At 43.7% G+C, this 19789-nt stretch overlaps 1 protein-coding gene across 2 annotated transcripts in view; it reads left to right on the forward strand.

Moving 5' to 3' along the window:
* Positions 1 to 19789, forward strand: part of FANCC (FA complementation group C) — a 1254769-nt gene that overhangs the window by 288807 nt on the left and 946173 nt on the right. The window contains exon 5 of one of the 2 annotated variants that reach the window (XM_078675695.1): positions 15432 to 15521. The exons of the other annotated variant lie outside the window; for it this stretch is intronic. Within the exon in view, the coding sequence (XP_078531821.1) occupies positions 15432 to 15521 (90 nt within the window). The remainder of the gene's footprint in view (positions 1 to 15431; positions 15522 to 19789) is intronic. 2 annotated transcript variants of the gene reach the window in all.

The following is a 19789-nucleotide window of genomic DNA, read 5'->3' on the forward strand; positions in this document are numbered from 1 at the left end:
ATCACCATCGCCTGCTTCCAGGTTTGCGGGACCGCACCGAGCCTCAGCGAAAGATTTAAGAGTGGATTAGCCAGCGGGTTGATCACCTCCGCGACTTTCGCTAAAAATTTAGCAGGGCATGGGTCAAGGGGAGAACCCGATTTTAAATTGCCCATGAGAGCCAGGGAGTCCGGAGCAGAGATTGGAGGAAACACACTCAACGTCGCCCCTGGCCCGGCCTGTGGCAGTGTGGTAAAGTCGGGTTCAGTGTGGCCCGCAGACGCTGGTACCAGGAATGACTCCTGAATGCGTTGGATCTTGCTAGTAAAGAAGTCAGCAAGGTCCGTGGCCCAGGTACCAGATGGTTTTTGGTCCGAGGTGTTAGACCAAGGTGAGGTGAATTCTCTCACAATGGAGAAAATCTCCTTGCAGGAGTTGGAAGCAGCATCAATTCTCCTGGCTAGAAAAGCCTTTTTTTCCAGGCGAATGTCCCGGTGATAAGCCTTAACCACCGTTTTGTATGTCAACTTGGCAACAGTGTCATATTGTGCCCGCCAGGCTCTTTCGGCTACCTTGCACTGCTGCCGCGTAGCCGACAGTGCAGCGGTAAACCAAGGCGCAGAAACCCGTTTCGGTGTCGGGCGAGATGTTACTTCCGGGGCAAGATCGTTAAGCCTGTCCAATAACCAGTCTTGCATGGTCAGCAGATCCCTGTCTAGATCACCTGAAAGAAGGCAGGGGTGGGCCTCAGCTGCCTGGGCCAGCATCTCCGGGGTTACTCGATGGAAAGCCCTATGGACACGACCCTGTTGATATGCCGGAATAGGCACTGATTTAACTATGCCCTTGATCACAAATTTGGCAAGAAAGTGGTCAGACCATAGGACAGGAGTGGTCTCTATACCCTCGAGAGGGACAGACGAGAAGACCTGGTCAAGGGTATGCCCCTTCTCATGCGTAGGCTCCTGAAAGTAGGGGAGGAGCCCCAGCGGGGTCAGCGCCTCCGAGAGTTTGGCGGCAGCCGGGTCGGATGAATCATCCATCCGGAAGTTGAAATCGCCAGCCACGATGAAATGTTCGGCTTTCAGGGCCAGCTCCACCAGCACCATATCCAGATCTTCAAAGAAGGTGCCGGGAGTACCAGGTGGCCTATATACGAGCAGTCCCTTGAAGGATTGGTGGGGCGAAAGAGTGATAGAGAAGGCTAGGGTCTCCGAGCCTCGGATGTCAATAGCTGGCAGGATCTCGCAGGGGGTTCCTTTCCGGACCACTAGCGCTACTCCACCTCCCCTTCCCTTGGCTCTATCCTTTCTGAAGATGTTGTAGTCAGGCGGGATTGCCAAAACGACATCAGGGTTAGAAGAGTCACCCCACCATGTCTCAGTAAGCATGAGGCATAGTGGTTTATCGATATCGAGAAGCTCATAGATGTCCTGCGCATGTTTGCAAGCTGACCTGGTGTTCAATAGCATGCACCCGAAGCCCATACTAGAGATGTTATTGCTCGGCCGTAAAAAGAGCGAGCGGGTCGGGCGCCAGCCACAAACCGGGCAACGGGATTTCCCATGGTAACGACCAGGGAAAACAGTGCGACAACCAGAGCCATAAGGATAGAATGAGCGAAGTTCGCTAGGGGAATAGCGCAAAGCGGGGGTCCCAGGGGGACACATCCCTGTGGGAAGAATCCCACCCGCCGCTCCGCCCGCCTCCGGGACGCTGACGGGCGCAGACGGGCAGGACTCTGGCTTGACTCCGGCGAGAGTCCGGCGCTCCCGCTGCGCGTCACCGCTGCGCGCAGGAGGCGAGCATTAAGTAGGGCTCACCTGTGTTGCAGATGAGCGCTAGAGCGCTCACACAAGTGGCACACTCGCTCCACACCACCCCCAAGATGGCGCCCGTCGCCAAACACGAAGGCTAGAAAGAAAATGAAATAGATCCGCGAAAAGCGCGGTGGGGGGCCCAATTTAGGGTGCAAGTGAGAGGGCACAAGAAATTGTTCTAAAAACAAGGTAAATGCAATTTACCACACAAAATGCAAAAACGATATTTTAAAAGTTACAGCAGTGCTGAGAATGACAATTCAGCAGAATAGCGCGCGTGCGTGCTACTACCTTTCTCCAGGCCGAGCTACTGCCTAGCTCGCCTTAAGTAGGGCTCACCTGTGTTGCAGATGAGCGCTAGAGCGCTCACACAAGTGGCACACTCGCTCCACACCACCCCCAAGATGGCGCCCGTCGCCAAACACGAAGGCTAGAAAGAAAATGAAATAGATCCGCGAAAAGCGCGGTGGGGGGCCCAATTTAGGGTGCAAGTGAGAGGGCACAAGAAATTGTTCTAAAAACAAGGTAAATGCAATTTACCACACAAAATGCAAAAACGATATTTTAAAAGTTACAGCAGTGCTGAGAATGACAATTCAGCAGAATAGCGCGCGTGCGTGCTACTACCTTTCTTCCTTTTATTTCTAGAGTCACTTTCTTCTTGCAGCCTTCCCTCAAAAATTCTGAAGAAATAGTCCGTTAGAACCGCTAAAGAGGTTCCATCGGTTGCCATTGGTTTTTCAACTGCGGTTCGAAGTTCGAATTCCTGTCCGTAGTAAAGTGACGTCGGGCGGAGTTGTTGCCCACTTTTTTTTATAACGAGCCTACAGCACTCGCGCTGCAGGATGATCTGTTGTATATACTTTGTGGGGTTTGACTCCTCCCTTTGCTTTGGATTTACTTTTGCCTGCATCATTCAAAAATCGTAGCCTCCAAATGGCTAATGGTTGGTGCATGTCACACTTTTTTCTCAAAAGTTAACTCCCATGGAGTATCGCCGGAGGATTTGTCTGCTTCTACTTTTGGGTTTGAATTTCGTGTCTTTGGAACATTTTAATTTTTATTTAGAACGAGCAGCGACACGGCGGCTGCTGCAGAGGGACACAGCAGGGCACGCACTTTCCTCACGGTGCCATTTTCTACTTCCATACTTTTCAATGGCCTTAAATGCATAATTCATATTTTAATTTACTACTAATGTTTTCCTGGCTCAGTGCAGCGCCTGCTAGGTCCCGTTCCAAACCTCTTTAAATATGCACATGCCAGTACAGCAATTAGCGGGCCTGAATTTGCACTTCCCAGAAGTGTGCACATTTTGTTTCTGTTGCATTTACATGGGTGCTCGAGCGCTGTTGTTTCCCGGTCCCATGACTGCGGAGCCCGGGGCTGTTGCTGGGTGTTATGTTGAAATATTGCCTATTTTTAAAACATTGTGGTTTCTAAAGACATTGCTGTAAGCACTAGTGCTGCTAGTCTGAAGTACTGCAATACTTTGGCACTTACAATTGCTTACCTACGTCGAACCTGATTGGTTCCAACACTTCTGCACTGCAGTGAATTCCCGCAATACCATAAATACTGGAACCGAAGTGCACCACTGTTCCCACATGTGCTGACTGCAGGCAAGTTTGGAATGCATGTACGTAAATCAGAAATTACCAAATGAACTTTAGGGGTGTGTGAAAACGGAAGCTTGTTTAGGCAACTGACTGTTCACAGCATTGTATCCTTGGGATATTTGCCCCTTACTTTAAAAACACACAACAGACAAACGGCATGCAGATTTAATTTGATCTGCCCAAGCGTTTGTTCAGCCTCACTTTGTTGATGTGCAGTATAAGACAGTTGAGTGTTACTTTGAAAGTAGATATAAACTTCTTCCTTAGTTGCACTGTGCTGTTTGGGACTGGTTGATTGAATATGAACATGGAGCAGGTGCTCTCATAGTTGCATTTAACCAGGGTCGTGCAAACATCTAGACTTTGAATGCTGAATATTTCCACCGAGCAATCCTCACTGTGCTAGAGCAGTTTATGCAACCAGTTCCGTAATTTGGTGTATCATTGTTGCACTGCAAATGCACATGTATGGAGTTACCGGGATAGTGACATGCCGCTATAAGTTAAAGTCTGATTAGATTTAAGGATGATTCCTCCCGGTCCAAGGACCCCGCGGGCACTATCATCTGTGAGTGGCTGCCATTACCCCAATTCCCCTGAAAGGGACCACCCACAACTTGTTCATCCAGACCCCGGCACTGGAAATACTGCCTGTTTTTAAAACATTGTGGCTTCTAAAGAACTGCCCCTAAAAGCTAGCCCTGCTAGTCTGAAGTAGCAATACTTTGGCACCTACAAATGCTTACCTACGCTAGACCCGGACCCAGACACTCCTGCACTGTAGGGATTGCCAGCAATACCTTGTCTGAAGAACTGACTGCTTTTAATTTTCAGTCCTTAATCCAGTTATTCACGTTTCACTGAAATGATCTGTAGAAAACAGTCCGTACCTATCACCAAGCTGTTTCATATGTTTAAAAAAAAAAACTTTTATAATCGCAGATACATGCAAACTATGTTTTGCAATATTTTGTATTCGGTATCCCACCTAATCTTGCTCATAAAGATGCACACCACAGGCAAAATATGGAGAAGGTGTAAAGGCTAGTGCAAACTGACACAGTGTCTGTGCCGATGCCCCAACTCCATTGAAAGGCAATGGAATAGGGTTACTGCATGCACAGTCCGCCCTAGACTCTGCTGATGCCTTCATCTCGCCTGTGGGCAGTATATGGAGGGTCACATTACACTGATGATTCATCAACTCTGCAAGTAGCCTATAAATGAACACTGCATGCAAAGCGACAGCGTCAGCTTATTTTGATGCCACCTGTCCTCTCCAGTACAGGAGCACGGAGACGGATGCAGCACCACCACCTCAGCATAACTCCGCACTCTAGCATTACTCAGCATCACTCAGCACCACCTCTGCATCACTCAGCACCACCTCTGCATCACTCAGCACCACCTTTGCATCACTCAGCACCACCTCAGTATCACTCTGCATCACCTTCGCACCAGCACACTACCCCCTCAGCACCCTCAGTCTGCCCTCGAATCTGGCATCTGTTGATGCTCTCCTAGTTTCCGTCCACTGCTCGTGTTGTAATTCAGGTACTATTTCCCAACCTCCATTTCCCCGCTCCCATTAAAAAAAGCTATAACAAATAAGGATTAGAAGAGGCAGAAAGAAGTTGCCAGCATTGCAAGGACAAAAAAAAATATAAGACATTTTTATGTTAATTCTTTTTTTACTAGGGGCGTTCAGTTGTACATAATGTCTTTGTGGTTATATATAAGGTAACAAAATGCTTATAACACTTTTTTTATTATAACTTTGTAACACGCAGCACATCAGCCACACCGCTGTACAACATAGCTTTTAGACACTGGCAAAGCCAATAGCTCTGGTGAAAAAGGTTCCAAAGGCAAGACCTATTGTCTATCCAATATTCCAATACTTGTTCGGTATTCCACTGGGTACCAAGAAAACTTAGCCAGACAGAATCCCCTAACCCAACTCCCAACCATACGCTAGCAGCCCCCCCCCCCTCCCCCACTCACTATGGCATCGTTTTCCTTTGCGTGATTTTCCATTCGGTCATTTTCTGATCAATGTAAAGAAAGCCTTTCACGTCGTTTTCCGTTCCTTCGGTTGCTTGTTGATTCTGTAACCTCCCCAGAGGACATCTTGCAAACATACATTTCTTTGTGGGTCATCTCTTGGGATTCAGATGCCCTCCCCAGGTCGGAAATTGCTTTTTATGACTATTTTCAGCATATGCTCCTGTTGTGTGCACATAAAATAACCCATCCGTTGAAAGTAAAAGGAGGACGACCTCTGCTCTCCGAAGGTCAGCCGAAAGCCCTCGCGCTGAGGTTTCTACAGTATAATGCCAGGGCACGCGGGCGGAAGGCACGCCTCGTATAAAACCTGCGTTTAACCGATAATGTTCGGTTTAGTTTTGTTGGCGTATCGCGGCCCTGAAGGTCATAAAGTTTGGTTGTTCTTTTTCCAGAACCTTTAATTCTAGACTTCTAAAATGCCACGGCGCGGAATCAGCCGACCTCAACAAAACACAGGAACTAACAATTTTCAAACACAGTAAGTTTGCAGTGCTCCGATACTTTTCGACATAAGTGCTGTCATTAGATGCATTTAGCTTCTAGGTAGGAAACGTTGCAGGCAAACTAGGTCATGCTTAACAGAGGGCTCACGCGAGGGCCAAGCAAATACCCTCACGTTTTGTTCTGCACAATAAACAACATTTACTAGCAAGACTGGTGGTTACCTTGTGGCTGCTAAAAACAAAAAAAATCCAGCGTTTAGCAGTCGCTGGAAGGAAAGTGCACTAGCTCCAGAGTTTGCATTCTGGGAGACTTCTGGTTGTGTTCTATCGTTGACTCATTACATCTTCTTGGTCAAAGGTACTGGGCTCACTTTACTGTAGTACGTGTTTTTAAGTGTGCCTGTCTTTACTTCTCACTAATGGTGTTCCTAGTAGATTTAGGAGTTCGTTTCCAAACGACTTTCACTGGGAGATTCCATGATCCTGTAGTAGGTGTTTTTGTAACACGTGCCTGTACGCATTTTTTCACCTTCTTATAAATACACATATTGTCACGCACACACGAATGTCCTTCAGTTCAGTACCAGAGGCAGGCAGATGGTTCAAGCGATGGGACTTCCCGAGTCTATGCGCTCTTGCGTTTGTTTTTTGTCTCTGTAGCACAAGATCAGTGCTCTTTGATGAGCATAAGGAGCCAAAGGTATAAGGAGAGCATCATTGAAGTTCCTGAAAGAGGGTTAAGGGCCCAGTTTACATTTGTAACCGTTTAGGTAATGAATCCCAGGATTCGCCCAGCCTTCTGTGGTCAGTCACTCAGTATCAAACATGATCGAAACTATTTGATGGGATAATCTTGGTTTGGCCAAAACAACAACATGGTGGTCACGAAAAGGGAGAAAGTAGGGATTCTAAGTATGGCGAGGGCAATACAACAGGCAGTTTTTTCCTTTTCTTTCTAAAAGCAAATCCCAACATGGCCATTGTGAAATCTCTCAGTGGCTTGGACTCAGGAAATAAACCACGAGGGTAAAAACATCTTGTCTGGTCAGAGGGATAAAGTGAGTGTTTGTGAAAGGGGTGAGGTAAAAAGTGAGGCAGTAATAGCCGTGTGTGCCCTTCACAGCAGAAAGAATGGACTGCTCTCGCATCTCTTCCAGAAGCTGTGGTGTACAAGGGGTCGGTGCACTGACCATTCTTTCTCAGCTGCAATGCCAGAAGACACACAATCTTGCATCTGTGAATATTTATTATGCACTTCTCTGCTACAGGCTTTATGCAGCATGATTCTATAATAATAGTTATGGCATTGGTAGAGCTAAGGATTAAGGAAGTAAACAAAATAAACACACCAAACATTGTTTTTCTAGAAACATCTTAACAAGGAACATATCTTAGGGCCTGCTGTGATGAGAGGTGTATTATCAGACATGCATACATGTTAGGCTGAATACAGCCATAGAAGGGACCCCCCCTGGGATGTCCGGACACTGCCTGCTCGCCCATTGGTCCTATACTGTTTGATTTTTATAGAGGACTACAGATTGTTTTGATGTCAATCCCTGTGTGTCAGTTCCTTGGCTAGTCTTGGTTTGCTTTAGCCGGTCAGCAAAATATCGGTTTACCCATTGGTATAACAACAGTCCAGCTAATGCAACAATCTTATTAGTAATACAATAATAATAATTTGATTTGTATGCAAGCGATTCCGACCGTATTTTGCCGTTCTAAGTGCTTAGGATAAACTAAAGTCAGGAAACTTGGCAGGGCCACTTTAAATTTAAATGGATGATTAATGACGTAGATGTTCAACTAGTGAAGGAATACAGTTATTTAGGGTTACTTGTAAACCCGACCTTAAACTAGCTAGCCCAGATAGGATCTGTGAAACGAAAAATGCAAGAAGCGTCTGCAAGGCATCACCACTTTAATTTGCCTCATGGTGGTCACTTATTATCCTCTTGCTAACAGCCTTGTCTAGTAAAATAACATGAATCAAGAAATATTCCTCTGTAGTGAACAAAGGCACGCTTAATGATAAATTCAATATTTTCTTTATTGAGGGTTTTACATAGCAGTAGAAGGCCTTTGATCATCAAAGCACTTTACATGAGATGCGCTACACGCCTACAACAACCTAGTGAAACCTATAGACACATACATTAATATAAGTCATGCAATAAAGAAGATACCATATGGGTATATAAAATCCTCATAATTTGCAGTCCTACAACATGGAGAGTTTATGGCCGATAAGTAGCAAGAGCAACTATATGAACGGTGAACACCAAAAATATGCAGATATGGAGGTCTGACAACCATGAGTAGTGTTCTATTCCTGTTTAGTCATCAATGGAGCGCACACCGCTAGCCCCTCTTCCGGATCGCCCCTCGGGACTCTGGCACTTGTAGTTCTTTAGTGGATCACCCAAGTGGGTGCAAGTCGGTACTTGTTGGACTGATGAATCTCTAGACCCGATACATATCCCGGGTTTTAGGATATCGCCCGAGACATGTCTCGGGTTTCGGGATAACTTCCCTCATCAGTAGAGAAAGATTGTTATGGGTGGAAGAGAAGGCCGCCATACAACAGTCAAAGGCCTCGATGCCAGAACCGGCACGCAGGTGCGTCGTCCAAGAGCCCGTCGGCCCAAAGCTCAAGGGAGCCATATTGTGTTTAGTCATCAATGGAGCGCACACCGCTAGCCCCTCCTCCGGATCGCCCCTCGGGACTCTGGCACTTGTAGTTCTTTAGTGGATCACCCAGGTGGGTGCAAGTCGGTACTTGTTGGACTGATGAATTTCTAGACCTGATACATGTCCCGGGTTTTAGGATATCGCCCGAGACATGTCTCGGGTTTCGGGATAACTTCCCTCATCAGTAGAGAAAGATCGTTAGGGGTGGAAGAGAAGGCCGCCATACAACAGTCAAAGGCCTCGATGCCAGAACCGGCACGCAGGTGCGTCGTCCAAGAGCCCGTCGGCCCAAAGCTCAAGGGAGCCATATTGTGTTTAGTCATCAATGGAGCGCACACCGCTAGCCCCTCCTCCGGATCGCCCCTCGGGACTCTGGCACTTGTAGTTCTTTAGTGGATCACCCAGGTGGGTGCAAGTCGGTACTTGTTGGACTGATGAATCTCTAGACCCGATACATGTCCCGTGTTTTAGGATATCGCCCGAGACATGTCTCGGGTTTCGGGATAACTTCCCTCATCAGTAGAGAAAGATCGTTAAGGGTGGAAGAGAAGGCCGCCATACAACAGTCAATGGCCTCGATGCCAGAACCGGCACGCAGGTGCGTCGTCCAAGAGCCCGTCGGCCCAAAGCTCAAGGGAGCCATATTGTGTTTAGTCATCAATGGAGCGCACACCGCTAGCCCCTCGTCCGGATCGCCCCTCGGGACTCTGGCACTTGTAGTTCTTTAGTGGATCACCCAGGTGGGTGCAAGTCGGTACTTGTTGGACTGATGAATCTCTAGACCCGATACATGTCCCGGGTTTTAGGATATCGCCCGAGACATGTCTCGGGTTTCGGGATAACTTCCCTCATCAGTAGAGAAAGATCGTTAGGGTGAACCACTCAAGAACTCCATGTACCAGACTCCCGAGGGGCGATCCGGAGGAGGGGCTAGCGGTGTGCGCTCCATTGCGATTGCTTATAGTGTTCTATTCCTGATTAACACTATCAGTGTTTCTAACGGTACAGACCAGAATCATGGCCCACAGCGTGTTAGGTAACTTTTAGGTTGAGGTAAGAATGATTACACAGTCCATGACACAATGTTGATGTTCTGTCCTTTGCCCATTATAGCTCCTGACATTTTCAGTGCATGACAAAAGTTTTGAAGCAACACACAGTCCTAACTTACTGGCAACAGTCTACAGTGAAGCAAATGACGAGTCACTGAGTTAGGTGTAAATTCAAAAGAGTAGGTGTCTGGGGTTTGGGAGGGGCTTTCCTACCGCATCAGGGATCTGTCTACTGGGAGGAGTGTGAGCAGTATTGGTTGAACTGGAAGGTGCTTCTGTTGCTTTTGTATAGAGTGCTGAGAGCAGGTTGATTGAACGCGATACTCAGGGGGCGCATCCGTTGACGAATTGATTAGCGAGCGTGCACCTTTGTCCGTAAATCAACACACAAACCCTTCTTAGGTGTGAGTGAAGCCAAGCCTTTGTATCTTTGTTGAAAAATTACAGTATTTTTTATTCCTATAGAGCTCCACACCTGACTTACTGGCCTAACCTGTAGGATCTCACATAATATCAGATATCATTATAACTGAATTGTCTGCACCAGGGAGCTCATCTTAATATCTCTGTTTATTACTGGAAAAATGAGATAAATCTGGTGAGGAACGTATTAGCATTGTTCCTGTGAATTAAATACTCCAAATTGGAAAAGTGACTTGCTGTTCCTGCTATTCCAGTGATATAAATCGGGTAAATGGCGGCTAACCATGGTTTTAATGTGTCTTGACATAGCCTATGTGTTCCAAATTTAAATATGGATTTTTTTAGATTTAGTGACCACGGCATCGGGCATTACTGGATTTTACTGGAGCATAGAGAGGCATTGACTAAAAAAACACTGCCATACCCATCTGTGAATCAGAAATATTTTCCTACATATTGTATATCTGTCTTTGAGTGAAGGATTTGCACAATATATGTGCTATATAAGAAACTCATTTCGGGTGTACAATATGAGAACTTTGGTCGAGACCGAAAAGTTATGTGAGGAAGGCTGTACGAAATCATTATGGGGATGTAGTTCATAGAACATTTTATATTTATTAAGCCCCTTTAATAGGTTAGTCTTGGATAACTACTGCTCCAGTGCTGAGGCATTGGTTAACTACCACTCCAAGAGACTAAATTATATGGCAAAATATGTTTTTATGATTAGGTACTGTCCTTTTATCATGCAAGAGTTAAATAAGAATAACACAGTGATAGAAAGGCTGTCAAAGAAGATATCAATCTTGATAGGGTCATTTACAGTTCAGATCTTCTAATTTGTGTATTATCACCAAAATGTTGGACTTGACTTAGAGTTTGGGGAGTGGGTACTCCCTCTCAAACGTGGTGAATAGCCTGTACGCCTTATTAAAAGTGTATTTTTATCCTAATGGACTTGTAATAAGGCAGATGGATATCCATCCCATTTGTGAAAGTGTAGCCGTCCTTCAGATGCTAAGTCATTGCCTTGGTCTCTTTGCTGTCACTAATAAATTGAGTCCTGTGGTGCTGACCAGTTTATTTGGGAAATATCATCAGAAATTTTGAGTTCATTTGTGAATATATACTTAGATTTTCTAGCCTTTTGACTACTTCGGACTAATGAAAGCTAACCACACCTCGATGACTAATATTTGGAGTTTCTCTACTTTAGGGCCCGAGATGGGGTTTAGTGTTTTTATAAATCCGTAATGTGTTTAGTTTTCAATTTTGCAGCAGTACAATTATATTATAAAAAAAGTAGAATAAACAGACATGCTCCAGTTGCCTAAACTCCTAGGCCATGAAACCTTTAAGAGAGTTGAATTTGTACATTCTTCATATTAGTAAAATTGAGCATTCAGTCCCGGATTAGGGCCTGTTTGAAGTATATTAATTCATATTACCACTTGGATAGGTTGCACACAGTATTAAGAGAGCAGTCTGATCCAGCTATGGAGTAGATGGGTATATATTGGGGCCTGGTGTTAGCAGTGATGCTATAATTGGGGAGGTAAGAGCAAATGGGAACCCAAATATCATCTGGTCTAGACATGAGATATTGAAGAGATGTGTTTAACTTGATGGATTTGTTACAGAAAAGAGCTTCTTTAAGTCAGTCAGACTTATTGGGGGTTGGACCCCTCAAGTGTAACATCGCTGTGTGCAGTTTAGCAAGGAGAAAGAACTGAACTGTTAGTTTACAATATTGCTTTGGAACATGAGCAGTGTAGCCCAGCGGTGCCATTAGTAGGGTCAGGTCTAAGGAAAACAACACAGTTGTTCAATAGTGTTAGTCACCCCCAGCCGATAGCCTGTATGCTTTTCCATATCCGTGCCATATGTATAAGGAATCCGTAATGTGGTTAAGAAATCGTTTTACTTTTTATGTCATTTTGGCTTTGAGAAGCTTTTGTGTTAACTACAGCTCTTCTATATTGTATTTGTTGGAATAGTCTGGAAGAACTAGACTAGCCTACAAAGAAAATAAACCTACTAAAAATATATTTCTCCCAGAAAGCACAAAGAAGCATCTCAAGCGTATTTTGATAAGTGCATAACGAAAAGGATGGTTAGACATTTCTGCTTGCTTGCCCCTGTTTCTTTTTCTTATTTTTTTCCCAGAAAGAAGGACCAACTCTTATGGCACAAACAGATTTCCATTACCCCTGATATCTGAACTAATATATCAAATGAAACATGTGCTCTGCTATACCAAACGTGGCCTCCAGGGGTATTTTAACCTAATGAAACTGAATGCTGAAGACGACCTTTCAGACTAGATTCAGTCTTTACAGGTGCATTTTGAACACACATATTATATAGTTATTTGTTGTTTGTGAACCGTCTGTTTGCCTCGAAAACCCTGCTTAAATACATGGCACACAACCATGCTTGTAACCTTGCATATTGCATTACTGTTCCGGTTATTGAATCCGTTTTTTAGTTCCTGCCTATAGAAAGCCTTAGCTATTAGTTGCCAAAAGACCTATTGTGGACAATTTAATATTTTCATATTTTCAATCTGCTTTCAGTCAGTCCATTGCTTATCATTGGTTTGCTTTAGTATCAGTCTCATTTTCTTCCTTCTTATTAAAGGCTTTCCTTCCCCCTGTTGTGTTTGTCCCTTTCCTGGACCATAAAGAACACATTATTTATTTTTCTCCTAGCACTCCCTGGGAAGGGGGAAGGGGTGAGTTCTTTTCTCTCCCCCATGTGTTGCTTACTTCTCACTTCTCCCCCTCTGCTTTCCACTGTCGCTTCCTAAATATTGCCCATTACTTCCCACACCCATTGCACTTTTTTTCTCCCTCCCTTTCTCATTACTTTATTTTTTTTAAAATGTGTGTTATTTTTGGTGCCTAGCCGTTTCAATCTCAAGACTCTGGCACACATTTTTTTTTTTAACTTCCACTCCGAGATGGGTTTCTGCGATCTTAGAAAAATAAAATACATTAAAGAAAGCATTGTGGTGGCCAAACCAAGAAGTCACCCATGCGTGGTGATGCATCCATTCGCGGTTGCTTTAGCATTATGACTAGCATCGTAAATAACCTTTTCTTTTTTTATAACCAATGCTGAACAGCGTTGGCAAAACCAAAAGGTCTGGACTGGCAAAGCCAAAAAGCACAACTTATTGGCTTTGCCAGTTCTTGTTTCCTTTGCATCTTGTGGTGTCGTTTCTCTGTCCCAGAATAACCTTTTATGCTTTGCAGACCTTGTATGAAAATGTTTGCTTTCTGGTCCCTGTGCAGACCTTCTGGCTGGGACTTCACCATTTTTGTGTGACACTGTATCATGCCCTGTGCAAGATAATATCCTATTGTGTCTTGTTACCAAGTAACCGGATCACACTTTTACCATTGATTGTGGTGTGAAGCTGTGTGCCTGCTTGCTCTGCTTGGCGATAATGAGCGTAATTTTGCAGGACACATTTTAAGTAGAATGGAGCATTGTGCACATTTTCTGTGAGCTAAATTTGCACCCGTTCAAATCCACATATCAACCAATGAAAACTGTATTCTGTTTGCCTTCACGAGTTATACTTATATGTAATTGTTTTCTGATTTATTGTAAAGAGAAATTAAATTTAATTACACACAGCACTAACAATAACACATGGTTACCTGCTAAAGCTGCACCACCATACTTTGGAGACATCAAATGTAGGTCTCTACAAGACATCCAGGTCAAGCCAAGCTTTCGGAGCCCCTCCCTTTAACACTGGTTTTTTGGGCCACATTTCTCATGAACAAAATGTATGTGTGAAAACTGTTTGCTGATTTGTGGTCAGTCTACTGCTCCATTTGAGACCTGTAAATCAACCCTATTTTCCTTGTCTACTGCCACTGGAAAAGTTAGCAGAGAAAACAGTCATATTACTTTGGACTCCCGTTGCTCTCTAGGAACCTTTTAACACCTGCATTATTGTTGAAGTGCACCAGTCTCTACTTGTTACCCTGGTGGTTTTATCAGGCTCCCATTTCATGGTCTGGGTTCTTCATTCTGACATTTAACTTGTTTTAGTCCGTCTTAGAGCATACTCTGTTCTTTCTTTAGCTAGGTTTTCAAGCCTTGCAGACCCACCAGCTAGCGGGTCTTACGTGCTTCTCAGGTACCCTCTATGAGCTCCCAACAAGGATAATGCTGTCAAGTAAACTTCTTAATGGAATAAAGATTACAACATTTCAATCATGCTATTCGTTGAATGTGGAAGGAGAAAAGGCTAGTGCTTGCACAACACATCAGAAGAATCCAGGTGTTCCCATAGAAGACAACATCTTCAGAAAACACATATCTGCAGTCTGACATGGATTCTTTTTAAGCATGTTAGTACAACTAGAGAAACTGTCACTTTCATTCAGGTCGCTTTCAACACATCAGCCAAGAAGGTTCTTCTCCCAGAGGAGATTTCTGTGAATAGTCACAAGCTATGGAACAATTGTGTGGATACTTCTGTCATCAATTATTTTTCTACACTCAATGTACTTGATGTCCTCGTCTACTAAGATGAAATTTGATGTTAGACTCGCAGTGGATGGCAGTTGCAGCAAAATACAATGACATTGCTCTGCATTGCCTCACATATGATTTCAAGTACCACTACCCAGCTATGCAAGTCCTGGTTGTTCAACACAGAGTAGAACACTTGCTTTCAGGATTCTTAAGGAGTTTAATTGAGGATAGTCTGCTTCCTGTGGGCTAAACGACCACAATGACAACAGCTTTCTGAGGACCTAGCCGTGGTACCCTTTCCTTTTTCAGCTGTCTTGTCCTTCGCAAAATACCCTATACTCTTAAGCTTTGCCAGTTTTAGGAGGCCTGGAGCTCAGAAGGACCATCAGAGAGGTTTTTGTGGGTGTGCTATTTGTGACAACCTTCGTATGTGTGTGTGAGCCTCTTTATTAGCTTGTCCTTTCTGTTTTAACCAGCCAGCAACCACTTGGTCTGCCATTATAGCCAACTTCCTCAGATGTAAAACCTGAATTTCATCAATATACCTTGGATCTGTGTCTCAGCCAATGGCCTTGGATCTACAACCTGAGTGCCAGCAAGCTAGAGAACTGTAGGACAAGCTCCCGCGGTTGCTCTTTCAAAAGAAGAAGCACATCCTCAAATGTTATTATGTTTTGAACTCTCGCCAGACATTCAAATTCTCAGTACAACCATAACTCTTAAGATTCCCATGTTTTGTAAATCTTTTACTCCGTCTTCTTAAAATTGTACAAAATCGAATTAAAGTGGGATTCGTCCCATATATCCCAGTCAATGCATCTTTCTTTTTCACAGTCTGGTATTATCAACACCTTCACGTCTTCCAATCTTCTGAGCGGCGAACACATTTCAAATTTCGTCTACCCATGCTTACAGAATTCACAGGTAAGCTTAAAGGAAGCAACCATGCAGACACATGCATCTCCACAGAGTACATCTCAAATAAGTTCTTTGGGATACAGGGACAACAAGGTTAGGGATTTCTAGGGGGTAATACGGCGCCAGGAGCTATAGGACAGGAGATTTTCAGGGCCTCTTCAAGAGCTGTACCTAGAGTATATGAGCCCTTCACTCGTATTTTTCTGTCTACTCCCTCTCCTCCCCACTCGTTCTGTCTCATTCTTCCCCCTAGTTTGCACACAGTGGAACTCGCTGTCTGTCTCTGCTAGCATAGCGTTCTGGACCTAACTCTGTAGTGGATTAATCTGAATCTGAATTCCCTTGGTGCTCAAGAAGTAACAGGACTGCGTAGTGCCTGGAGAATAAAAACATTGGGTGTATTAGGGGCTGTCTCTCTCTCAGAAGGGTCCTTCATACTGTGAAGGGCTTGGTAAGTGAACCAGGAATCCAACAGTGTACCTCTGTTGCTAGTTGTTTTAAGTTTACTTACTTTACACAGTTCTTTCAGAGCTGTGGCAACCTCATGCATCGCAGTTGAACCTATTTGATTACCATGATTGGATTCATTTCAGACATTGGAACCTGAACTTTAATGGACCATAATAACGTATTCTGTGAGGCCCAGGCCACGATTGCAACTGTAGCCACTAGTGTCAAGCAAGGTTCCCAAGGAGTGTTCTCTCCTAAACAGCATAGACTGTAACCAGTGCTCAAAATACCAGCTCTGCAGATCACTTAAGACTACAGTATAAAGAGTAATCAGGAAATATAGAGTTCACGAAACACAGTACACAAATCTTACTCAGTAGTCACTCAGTGAAGCTGGAAATCACAAGAATGATAATGTCATGAAGGTACTCATGATCGGCTAAATCAGATAATAAAACTATACAGAAGTAAAACTAAGCATTGGCTAATATTTAATATAATGTATGTGAATCTTTTAGGTTCACAAAGTTTTAATGTCCATTAAACTCAGAATTCACCTAGAATTAAAAGGTATAGAACCAATGATCTGCAATATAAAATCTGCACTATGATCATGGATAGTTTGCTAATGGGCAGTGTTCGTTAAATACTGAATGAGTAGTGTAACAAAATGGAGGGCTGCAATCTTCCGTCACATAATGGGTTATATTATCATATTATGCATGGTTTATGGTCTGCGTTCCCTTCAGATTAATGGACTTCTAAATCAATATAGTACTATGGCAATTCCAGAAAAGTATCAGTAATAAGTCCTCAAGTGCATAGTGCTCACTGCACACCACACAGGCCTCTTGATACGGATAGCTGCCTAGACATCTGGGTGCAACATGAAGAATAGTAAAAGTTGTTGCATTGAGTGGTATGTTTGCCACACAGTACCCATTAGCCTCAACTGCATGTTATAGTAGAGGATCTCTCAACAGCACAACTCTGCCAGTCATGAGGTTTTTCTGGGGCACAGCAGGTGTTAATGAACAGCAACAGTCACCGTTGTTGATTTTTTAGCAGCGTGCCTTTGCTCTCGTGGTGAGGTCAGTGAGAGCTTCAAGGCATACGGTATACTCTCAGGTTTCCTTGGCCTAGCTTGAAACTTCCATACAGGGCAAGGAGCTCTTCAGGGCAGGATAGTATAGCTCACCCTGGCCTTTGTGTTTAGTTCTGACCAGGAGGAAATGAGTAGCACACTGGCTCACATTCTTGAAAGAACTTTCAACAAGAGGGTACTCACAGATTCAAGTTCAAAGGATGTTCAGTGAGTTGGAGGACTACTCCAGTTTCTATTTCCAAAGCTTAGCAGCTTGGATGAAGTCCATTACCATTCAATGTCCAGTGCATTATTTCAGTTTGGATTTCCACGCAGTCAAGGTAGGACAGTATTCTCTCCTCATAGATGGTCTGGGAAGACCCTCTCCCAGAAAGCAAAGCAGAGGACTCTGATTGAGAGGCCAAGGTACCCCTTCGAGAAGGATGTTGTGGTGGAAACTATGTGGATTCCCATCCGACAGACCGTCTAATAATGAAGAACAGAGAAGAAGAGATGGATGGGTTGGTCCTCTATAGGCAGCACTCATCATCTACCTTACAAACAACCAAACGAGGGGCATAAATGAAGACAGTGTAGCTCAAGTCTTCTATAATTAATTCTTCTCAATCTCAAGAAAACTCCTGGGAAACGTGTTCTGCGGTGTGAGATTTCTTCTTGAAGAAGTGATCTTTTATAACGAAAAAAGTTGTTTTGTAATTGAATATTGTACATTAAAGAAGAACTGGAATACACTTTATTCAATTATGCACCTCTTTTGGTTGTTCGATTTTGGTTTATACATGGGACATACTAGGCCTAGCTACCCAGCATAAATAGATCAATATGATGGTCTCGATTTTGAATGTGCTTTTTAGGAAATAAAGAAACCTTCAAAGGGAGAGCTAGGCACCCCAAAATATTAATAAGCAGCCACCACCTGGGGCTTGTACAGAGATCATCAGTGGGGCCTTCTTTATTGAAACTACAGAGGGGAGACCAATGGAGGTTCACCCCATTTTTAGGGCAGCACAGTGGTAGCCCTGAGAGGCACCAGATATGCAGTTTTAGAGAACTTTAGGGATTAACTCCCCACAAACACTAAGACAAAGCAAACATCCAGAGGAGCTTATTGGGGCAAATGAAAAATGGACGAGGTGTCAAACCCAATGTACTGGTCTTTGACATAATCTTCCACCCTTGCTCTCATAGAGAGGAAGCCACCTGCACCTGCTTCCAAGGAGCAAATCTTAACACTTTAGCGCCTGAATCTCTGTTTAAGAAAATTAGGAATGAGGAACAGAATCCACAGTCCCTATTACCACTCGATTTAAACCTTGAAATAATTTTTACAAAATGACAATGCTTTCTATGGCTGGGGAGATATACTCACCAGTGCATGCTTAAGTCCTGACTGATTTTGAATTGGAGCAAGTGGCATAAGTCTACCGTGCATTGTATTACAGAAGGAATAAGCGCACAGTGTGGGTATAGTTGCTTCATTATATACCTGAAACTGAACAATGTCCAGGCCTTTATAAATCTATTTTAAAAACATGTGCTTACTTTATGAGCTGACCTCGGGTGCGCAGAGACCGAGGACTTCCTTTGATTTAGGTCACTTTGATTGGGAGCCGCCTGCATATCATCCCACAGTACCATTTGTTTCCTAAGCACTTTTCGTTGAAGAGGTTTACGAAAGGCGTTTATTACCCCAGACAAAATGGCGTGTGTTTATATGGACTTGTACGCCCAATATATAATCTTCTACATCCCTGTTGTGTTCAAAGAGAAAATTCTAATTTTTTTTCAGGATTTACAAGAAAGTTTTAGTAGCTATGGAGAGAACTAAAATAAACAAATAGTAAATCAATGTATTTATCAATAATGTTCAATTTGTGTAATCTCTTAACAAAGTGACAGATCCATTTGCAACCTTTTACTGCGCTCCTGGTGCATGTTTAGGCTACAACTTACAAGGCTTCAGCCCTTTTAAGACCCAACTTTAACGACTTTCCTCATTAGACAAGGAAGGGACCGGGCAAGGAGGCTAAACTGATCTGTAGTTCATTATCAAGTGGGATTCCTGTTTTCTTTGCAGTGGCTAGCCTCACTGGACATCGAACTCTTCTATGTAATTGAAAGTGAGGTATTAGAAGAATGCAGTTTTTCACGCAAAGCATAGCTTGCTGTTCATTTTCAGCGGTTGCCTCTTGAATAGTGTAGGAAGACTTGCCACAACATATGTAACCGATTATGAGAAGACTGCAAAAATAAATTACAGCATGGGGCAGACTGTGCTGGCTGGCAAGATACTGAGCAAAGAACTTCCTTTAATCATAGGGTTTCTTGTAGTGTGGGTGGTCACTGTCTGTAGACATTTCATTTTATTCCCATGCAACCGTGATTGTACACAATTGAAGGGTGCAGCATTCCAGAGGTCCCTTCTAACGTTTAACTTACTTATATGGTTGATGGTTTAAGTTTATGTATTCGCTGCTTTTTCCCCGAATCTCTGTGTCCATTTTGTTTGGAAAACTTACTTCGTGGAGCAGAAAGTCTTTGTGTATTTTTTTAAGGAAAGCAATTCAAGCCAAACACTAAAGAAGAAAAAAACAACTGATAAACCCAAAATAAAATATTTTATTCTGCTAGACCCTTGTGATACACGACTTGCAAAGCTGTGTTGCGAGTTGATGTTTTGGAATGGGTCAGGTTGATTATTTTTGCTTTAATTTGTTGA

The sequence above is a fragment of the Lissotriton helveticus genome, chromosome 2_1 (genome assembly GCF_964261635.1).
Source record: "Lissotriton helveticus chromosome 2_1, aLisHel1.1, whole genome shotgun sequence".
Taxonomy (NCBI): Eukaryota; Metazoa; Chordata; class Amphibia; order Caudata; family Salamandridae; genus Lissotriton; species Lissotriton helveticus.